The sequence below is a fragment of the Periplaneta americana genome, chromosome 17, assembly GCF_040183065.1.
Source record: "Periplaneta americana isolate PAMFEO1 chromosome 17, P.americana_PAMFEO1_priV1, whole genome shotgun sequence".
In the NCBI taxonomy this organism is placed as follows: Eukaryota; Metazoa; Arthropoda; class Insecta; order Blattodea; family Blattidae; genus Periplaneta; species Periplaneta americana.
The window spans coordinates 62,764,528-62,774,661 of NC_091133.1; the positions used below are offsets into that span (position 1 = coordinate 62,764,528).

At 36.1% G+C, this 10,134-nt stretch overlaps 1 protein-coding gene across 1 annotated transcript; it reads right to left on the bottom strand.

The window, feature by feature from the left end:
- Positions 1 to 1,834: 1,834 nt before the first annotated feature.
- Positions 1,835 to 8,338, bottom strand: LOC138692675 (probable cytochrome P450 6a14). Its single transcript, XM_069815796.1, has 4 exons — positions 7,421 to 8,338; positions 5,287 to 5,517; positions 4,648 to 4,899; positions 1,835 to 2,941 (listed from the first exon to the last, which is right to left on the bottom strand). The coding sequence occupies exons 1-4, from the start codon at positions 8,307 to 8,309 to the stop codon at positions 2,772 to 2,774; spliced, it is 1,542 nt and encodes a 513-aa protein (XP_069671897.1). The 5' UTR covers positions 8,310 to 8,338; the 3' UTR covers positions 1,835 to 2,771.
- Between the last annotated feature and the right edge of the window lie 1,796 nt (positions 8,339 to 10,134).

The following is a 10,134-nucleotide window of genomic DNA, read 5'->3' on the forward strand; positions in this document are numbered from 1 at the left end:
GTAAAAATCATAAGGCAAACAAATACCCTTTTGAGCTGATTTTTATACATTTAGTATACCTATGCTTCCTATATTGATACTTTTGAGTGTTATAACTATAACTAAAGAACGCAAACGGGGTGCGTGTTGAGAGAATACAAGTTTACTACACAGAGAGCTTTAATGACGTCACAACTGTGGGTGGAGTTGTACCTCTAGGTACACTGGCTTTACGCTCACAACTCACTGGTGGTGGACGTGATTTCGTAGCATTTATTTACCATTCTTCGGCAGTTCTTTGCTTACTCCCGTACTTCTACACTTGCTGGCATATTTTTTAACTTCCTCGCATAGTTTTTCACATTCATCCACACGTCTTCTCTTTTTTATTCGTACATCTGCACTGCGTACAGTATTTCTTTACTTCTCACTGTAATTCTTCTCAGTCTTCCGTATTTCTGTACTTAGTTTAGAAGTATGTAGTTCAATCGACTGTATCGCCAAGTTTAGTTATGGTTCTGGCTGTATGAGGACAGTACACTGCACTATCTTACATGCTGCTCATGGTCATCCCATAGGCCTACTCATAGTCGATGTTGCAGTTAACCTTGCGGTTTACAAACCCCGAATGCGCTCTCAAGTTGTAACATCCAGTAACCATAATCTTATTACTTAAAAATAATTCCTCATTTTACTTTTATTTTCAGATCTTGCTGACTTCAAACTTCATCAGTACCCATTCGGACATGAAGGTAGGAGAAATATGATCCATTACTATTTAATTATGTATAAAAATATAAGTAGAGCATCGATAATTTACATTGGTGTTTCAAAATCGTGGTAACACTTTTATAATTATGATGATTAGGCTATAAAGTATTAATGGAAATTTAAAATGGTACATATTTGATAGCTAAACTTTCAATGTTTAGGTATTATTTCTGTTGCCATGGGAGAAGTTGTTAAAAATGACAACTCCAAAACATAAATCGTTTTGCGTTCTGTAGCTTGCGAAAAGGTAAATAAATTCAGTAACAGGTGTACAAAGGCTATTTCGGAGACATTTTCGAATTTGCAGTCTACTATATAATTGGATTGGACGTGCTACCGTCGTTGATCTGACCTATCGCCCTTGGCCTCACAGGTCGCCAGACTTGACACCATGTGAATTATTTGTTGTTTCGTAAATTAGAATTTACCATCTACAATGTTGAACCAGACATGCTAGCGCCGCTGATCTGACCTATTGTCATTAGCCTCCCTAATCATAGGCTTGTTTCTTTTGGGATACGTGAAGGATGCAGTTTATGTACCTCCTCCAGCACAATATATTGATGATATTGGATCGTTGTTGCGATTGCATCATAAACAGAGATATGTTGTAGGAATATTTATCTGTATTTTCAATTAATTCCTTTTAATTCTTCTCATAACCTGTTATTTTTTTTTAAGATTCGAACAGCTGTAGCTTCTAAATATTAGTTATAGGATCAATGTTTATATGACTTTTTGCTCAAAATAACATACAGAACTGATTTCTAAACCGCGGTCTTACTCCATGAATCACCCTTTATATGTGTAACTTGTGTATGAAAGAGTATGGAAGATTTGTAGGGAATAATAAAGAGGACTTCTCCTCCCCTGCTAAAAGCATCTCCGTGTGCCATCATACACTGCTGATTTCAGACATAGATGACAGAACTTGAAATCCAGCTTGATTATGCTGTCGAGAGAAAGAAACAAGACGGGAGAGAAGAAGGGAAGGGATAGTTTGTGTATGTGTGATCCTATCTTCTAGGAAAATAACAAATCATGCATAATGTTAAACTAAATATGTACATTTTAAACTCTATAATTAATCAGTGTAATATTTTATTTCAGTTTTCAGTATACCATCGATCATACATAGCCTAATTCATTTATAAAAAAAATCAATACAGTAAGTTACAATACAAATGTGACAGCTATTTAGTGACTAGAATAAAATAGTGTATATATGCAAATACATTGACATAAAACATACTTTTCAAATCTTATTACATAATTACAAGTAACTTGTAATTTCATAGTGGAGTTCTTGTGGTTACCATACTAAATTCTGAACTCAAGGTTACACGGAACCAATTCCGGCCGAAAGCGATGACTTTTAGATGAATTTCAAAGTGCATCTTTCATCGTGTGAAAAAGTAAAGCCGTTCTCTTCATGGAGTAATATATTTACTGCTTAAAAAAATTTCTTTGTTCACTAATAAAGATTGAAAAAGGCAAAATTTTGTGCCCTATTCTTGACTACTAATGGCATATGTCAGCATAAAAACAATTTTGAAAGCCTCTGTCAAAAAAGGAGAGAAATAATGTGGATTCAGAACTCTCACTGTTCCAAAGTCGCCTACCGTAATGATGCCTACAAGCATATTACAGTATAGAGCAGAACAGAAGCCTCGCGCGGTCTTGAGTCCCCCATCTCCGCGCGCTTAGCCGGCCGGTCAGCCTTGACACCTGTTCTGCTCTATACTGTTCACCCGAACGAGAGAGAGAAATAAATTGAAAATGATTATCAATCAAACAAGCCAAAGCTTTTAATTATAATGTATGAAATATCAATACTATGTACCTGTCTCTAATATTTGATTTTGTGAACGACTTCACGTATTGAATCATTACAATCTATAGTTTTGTATTGAAGCAGAATGGTAGATAATTCATTATTCTAAGGGATTCCATTACAAAATAGCAATTCCTAAGTTTATAAATGTTGATATTTGTTAATGGAATACTAGTTAGGCACATCTCTAATTTGATCTGTTCTTAACTTGCAGCCATGTGCCACCTTTCATAAAAAGTATCAATGATTTGGGATCGTACACAAACGGGACGGCTGTTTTCTCGCATACATTGAACTGGTATTTAGAAAGAAGTGTGACAAGACCCACTTTAGTCTGCAGCAAAGCGAATCGCATTCCTGAAACAAAGAAGTAGAGACTTTTAGAAACTTGTAATAATTTTTCATTGATTGCTTCTTCTGGTGTGACTGAAGCAATAGTGTTTCTAAGTATACATAATGGAGGTGAAATAACCCTGCAAATTTACACAGCGAATAGCTCATGTAATATGTAACCAAAAAGTGTATTACCATATTGGTGGCAAGTTCATAGTTCTCTCAGAAAAAAAAACTGTTTCGTCCAAATGTGTAACATCCGCTTATTCTCTAGCTACTGCGAGTAGAATTGTGATTTTTTTTTATCCATTTCGATAGAAAATATAATGGAGAATCATTTATCCCTCTGGCATATTTCAAGAGCTTGGACTTTTTCATGTAAATTTAATTAAAAAGAACATTAATTTGAAGTCACTGAAAGATGCGACCAAGTTGCAACGTTATAGCCAGAGAGGGACGTGGGGGGTAGTTCACCTCGCAGACAGACTTGAGTTCGTTGACCTCTTGCATCAATATTATGAGGAGAACGAAGCATTGGTGATGTTGCTAGACTGCTGAAACTTGCAGCTTAATTCTCTAATTAACCATGCATTTAATCACAAAACTTATTACAGATTTTCTATCCATTTAAGTGTACCCTATCATCCCTTTCAGTCTGCAGGATTATTTCATTTCTACTCTGTATATAGTGAATCAGGGCTCGTTTTCTGGCAAACAAAGATTTATCTCCATTTCATAGGAATTGGAGATCTCTTAACTTTCAAATTTGAAGCAGTTCGGTGAATACAGTATATATATGTTCTGTGTATATCAATTATTTCGCACTCTTAAAGCCTTGAATACATAAAGTATAATCCTTAAATCTGATATATGGAAATTAAAGTTTTAAGCCTACACACGAATAGATTTGTTGTATTACAGATCTTGTTGGTGCATCTAAAAAAATTGAAGTAATTATTTGAAGTTACCTTTAATTAAATATGAAATATTAATTGTATGAAGATATTATAATTAAGTATTCGAAGTATGTAATTCCATTAGTCTTTGAGTAACCTCGTTCATAAAGCGGAATTAATCAATTAAGGTAATTAACTAATCGTAAACTAAAGAGGAATAATTGTAGAGAAAGACAGAGGAATGAAGAAATCAAACGGCAGAAAGAAAAAGGAAGTATATAAAGATTAAAAGGAACCAAGAACAAATTAAAAAATAAAATGAAAACGAAGGGAAGCTTAAAAAGAAAACAAGTAAGAAAAACAATTAAAATGCAGTGGAGGAGAACAAAGGAGGATTGAAAAGTAAATAGAGAAAGAAAGAAAGAAAGAAAGAAAGAAGGGAAGAGAGAAATGAAAGTAGAAAGTGAAGAAGTAAGAGAAAGGTAATAAGTATTAGAGGATAATTTACAAATGACAAGCATGAATATACTAAACAAGTAAATATAATATGACAACCTTCGAAACGTAAACCAAAATAATGAATGAATAATAAACTGATAGAACAGCCGAGCAGTTTCGAATACTTGGGATTCAATGAGTCTTACAGCCAAAGCAACGAAATTAACAAGAAAGTGAACGAAGGAAAAGAGAAAAGAAGGAAGGAAGAAAGAAAGAAAATAAAGTAGCAAAGAGAAAGAAAAAAGAAAAAAATAGTACTCTTTTCTTTGGCAGCATTTAAACAACCAAACGAAGCTCTTCACTGCTTGTTACTGTGTTTCTTTGGTAAACACTTACCTATGCATATGCGAGGACCTTCTCCAAATGGAAGATAAGAGTAGTGGTGTCTTGTCTTCTTGACTTCTTCTGTGAAGCGATCTGGATCGAATCTCGTCGGATCGGGGAAATATTTTGGGTCGTAATGTAAACCCATTATGGGAACTAGAACTTTACTTCCTGTATCCACAACGACTTCAGAGTCTGGAATTTTGTATTCCTTCGTACACTCCCTGAAGACGAACGGTGCGGGTGGGTGTTTCCTGAGAGTTTCTGTAGATTAAAAATTACAATATGTAAGTTGATATATTAGTATTCTCTTTAAAATGTTATAGCCCAACCATTGCTCAGTCTTGTTTTCTGATGTGTACATATAGGAGAGGGTTCATTCTCCACATACCATATTATTTGGGAATAGATTGTTACTGGGCAAGAAAAATGTACGACATTTAATGTTAAATATTAGTACTGATTATCTCACGATTCATTTTCCTTTTAAACACAACTTATATGAGAAACAAAAATAAACAATGGATAATGAAGAATATCACTTCGAAACTAGTCAGCCAGGTAATATTCTAATGTTAACATAGTGATTCATTGGGATAGTTGCAACGTCGCGCTCTGGCCCACTGTAGAAGGATTAATAATTTCACTTACCTGATAAAACATTATCCAAGTAACTCATTTCCTGTATTCCTTCGTAAGTGATATTTCCATCATATTTCTCCAACACAGTGTCGATCTCTTCTCTCAAACGGTCTTGTATGTCGGGATTAAGTGCCAGCTCGTACAAGCAGAAGCTCAGTGTTGTCGCAGATGTCTCGAAACCGGCAACGAAGAAAATAACGGATTGTGCTGCCACTTCTGTCATCGTTATGGCAACATCCCCTGTTATCAAGATAAAATACATTCATTCGTCAGAATCATTTCCTTCTCTTCTTCATCGTCGTTCTCCTCCTCCTCCTCCTCATCATCATCATCATCATCATATTCAGTGAATTTTCTTTTTTGTAGCATTTTAAGGGAATTACTTTCAGACTTAATTTACCAATGTAATAGTTTTTGTATCGTTATTGGTGACGTACTAACTTTTATAAGACATTCCTTCCTTGTAAGCTCTCCAATATCCTTGATTCTTCTAATAATTGTGGACAGATTCTGTTAAAGCCTACAGCTCCGAGCTTGTACATACAGGACGGAATTATTTTCTTTTTTTTCGCGTTTGCTGTCTATTTTACCTTTACTTTATGTAAATTATAAACTTTCAGAATTTTAACGTACAGAAAATCAGAACTCTAATGGAATCACTAACTTATAGCGACATAAACGTAGTTACTCTGTGGTGTAAAAACATTATGTTGAGTGTGTTCTAAGTTTTAATACGGTCACAATGCATTTTATCGCGTTATAATAGAAGAGTGGAAATTGTGAGTAGCGATGTATAAAGGACATTTCTTTGACAACGCAAATAAGAGGAAAAAATAAAAGACCAGCATTCATATTATCACTTGATTCCGTATTATAATAACTTAAATGACGAAGTACCCTTGAATTTCTCTCACTTGATTTCAGTAAAGCCTTGGTTTTTCTGAATCGACGCATACCAGACGTAAGTGCAAGTTTGAACCAATAAATTATTGAAATTTGCGATAAATTAATTAGTTTAGGAAAATGTATATTTATTACGTATAACTACATTTGTATATAGATCTTTTTGTTAAATTATTAAGTTTTGTACTTTTGTGAACTAATATCAATAAATCTATCTATCTGAACCGACGCATGCGAGTGCGAGGCCCGCCGCGCACAAATCCGGACTACACGAGAGCTAGTGAGTGGTTTCTATGGCTGCGAAGTGCGCAGATCCCGCATCTCGCAGTTATAGAAACCACTCGCTATATCTCGTGTAGTCCGGATTTATGCGCGGCGGGCCTCGCGCCTCGCACGTCGCATGCGTCGGTTCAGAAAAACCAAGGCTTTACATTACTAACGCGTCAAGCCAAAATTGTACTATGAATTCAAACTATTCAAGAGATTAAATATTTCATGGACATCCTTGTAAATATGAGTACAAAAGTAGGTTTAGACCTATAACTTACTATAAAAGAAAATCTTTCTTCGCTGAAAAAGCAACCCAGAATGAGTGTGTGGTTTCTGTCTGGATTTTGAATTATATCAATGAAGGGATCATGACCAAATATTTTGCGACTTGTAAAAAAGTACAAAAATGAAAAAACTGAAACTAAAATGCACACAACATAAAATTTTCAAACTAGTCACTGTACCTTCATACCTTCACTGTTGTTTCGACGGTGAATCACGGGCTGGTCACTAAAATATATTTGTAAAATATAGAACTCAGAGCTGAAGTTTTTAAATGCTATTATATTTTCAATAATAGGCTAAATGCCTTGGAAAAATTGAATAAACCAGAGAATTTACGCATGTAAGATTCATCGTGCACGAATACAAAAACAAATGGTATAATACGAACCATAAGGATGAAAAAATCAATGGCCTCATGAAAAAGTGTATATGAAGTCGATATATCTACAGTTCAAGCCTCGGAATGTAAAAGCAGATAATATTTTCTTATAGAAACAAACCAATAAAACTGTGGTTAGATGAGGCTGAAACAAGGCTTATTCTAACTATATTATGTGCAATTCAGTATTTTTTAAATTTCCGACTAGCTAGCATTACGTGTTTTTCAAATACCTATTTACAATATTTTCTAATTATTTCAACCGAAACGCATCATAAATGTATTTCATAATATTTTGCGACTTACCTCCTTTGGTCACTTGTTTTTCTTCTTCATCAATATTGTTGTTATTCAAAAGCTGTATTAGTAGTTGCATGAAGTCATTTCGTTTTATATTATTCTTTTCACGATGTCCAACGGTTTCTTCCACAACTTTTATGAAGAAATTTGCAAGATGTGAAGGAATATTAGGTATACCCAAGGAAATTGCTAAATCTGGCACTGTCAGATACAGCAAATCTCTGAATTTCTGATTAAAGCTGGGCTCAATTAATTTTCTCCCCCATTCTCTGAATTCAGCATTGGGGTTTTTGAGACAATTACATTGAATTCCAAAAGCTGCAGAAGCTATGATGTCTGTGGTGAACCTCGCAAGAATATCCTTCACTTCCACAATGTCTTGTTTCCTGGCAGGGTCTTCTAGATACTTTCCCAACTCTTTTCCGCAGTCTATCATAATCTGGATCATCATCTTCATCTTTCCTGACGTAAGAGAAGGCGACAATTTATTTCTGAGGCTTTTCCACTTTGCTCCATTGAGTTGAAACAGATTTGCTCCTAAAGGTTCAATCTTTTCGTCGAATGGAAATCCACGATCGTGGAAATGGTCAAAGTCTTTTACTAATACATTCTTGATTAATTCTGGATCTAAAGCTAATAGTGTTGGAGAATGGAATTGATATATACCGGCAAATCTCTGACCTTCAAATTTTCTGTAGAAGTCAGCATATACCTCTCCAATCGACTTGCGTGAATACATTAGATCAGATACATTTCCTGCAGGGAAAGTTGGTTGTAGGTGAGGCACTCCTTTCTTCTTCCAGTACTTGTATTTTACTGAAAAATACAAATACAATGCACCAAGAAGACCCACGACGAGTGTAGCGCAGAGTAAAATCCACGATAAGATCTCCATGACGATGGCTTGACATGTGGAAGATCGCGCTCTTTTTTATACTCTTTCCTTAAACTTATCTCTTTTGTTTTTAAACAATTTTATCTGATAACGAAGATGCTACTCATTTTTAACGTCATAATTCACGTAAATTGATGTCTCGTTAGATTAATAATCCTTAACAAACTGTTGCATTTACGTAGGTACTTTGTAGTGCATGAGTTTGTCATATTTCAGTAAAATTAGTAAATAAAATATCTGTTTGCTGAAAGATAAACAACACTTACATCATCCACATGTTATGTTAAAGTACAGCCTCAATTCGCGGTGAATTGCGAATCGTAGGTTCGAATCCCTCCTGGATCACGGATGATTGTCCGTTGCTTACTAGATGTCACATGTAGATTTGAAATGACGTTGAGAATCTACTGTGTACACCTATTCGTAAAAATGCGTCTCAGTAAAACGTTCATATTATATGGATCCCGGGAAGAAGATTAGAATTTAAGTACTGCTCGGAATGAGGACATTTGATGATGATAATTATTTTATTTTTATTATTATTATTATTATTATTATTACTACTACTACTACTACTACTACTACTACTACTACTACTACTACTACTACTACTACTACTACTACTACTACTACTACTGATAGAGGAGACGGCCTCCAGATATGGAGGGCAGCTGTGAATATAGTGAATGAGCAGTCACGGACAGCCGATGAGGGGTGGTCCTCCGGCTTGAGGGTTGGGCGAAGGGCTAACAACCCATCACCGTAAAAACAGCTTATTGCGAAACCTTAAAATAAACCTCGGAATGGGACTGATTCTCTGGCACGACCATAGCAAAGGAATAAGAATTAATCTTGCTCAGGATAGGGAGCGATGGTGGGCTTATGTGAGGGCGGCAATGAACCTTCGGGTTCCTTAAAAGCCAGTAAGTAATTACTACTACTAGTACCACTACTGCTGCTGCTGCTACTACTACTGCTGCTGCTACGACGACTACTACCACTACCACCACTACTACTACTACCGCCACCACCACCACCAATACTACTACTACTACCAATACCACCACTACTACTACCACCACCACCACCAATACTACTACTACTATTACCACTACTGCTGCTGCTACTTCTGCTGCTGCTACGACGACGACTACTACCACTACCACCACTACTAATTACTACTACTACTACTACTTACTACCAATACCACCACAACTACTATTACCACCACCAATACTACTACTACTATTACTGCTGCTACTACTACTACTACTACTACTACTACTACTACTACTGCTGCTACTACTACTACTACTACCACCACTACTACTACTACTACTACTGCTGCTGCTATTACTACCACCACCACCACCACCACCACTACTACTATTACTACTACTACTACTACCACCACCACCACCACCACCACCACCACCACCACTACTACTACTACTACTACTACTACTACTACTACTACTACTACTACTACTACTGCTGCTATTACTACTACCACCACCACCACTACTACTACTACTACTACCACCTCTACTGCTGCTACTACTACTACTACTGCTGCTACTACTACTACTACCACCACCACCACCACTACTACTACTACTACTACTACTACTACTGCTACTACTACTACCACCACCACCACTACCACCACTACTACTACTACTACTACTACTACTACTACTGCTGCTGCTGCTATTACTACTACCACCACCACTACTACTACTACTACTGCTACTACTACTGCTGCTGCTACTACTACTACCACCACCACCACTACTACTACTACTACTACTGCTGCTACTACTAC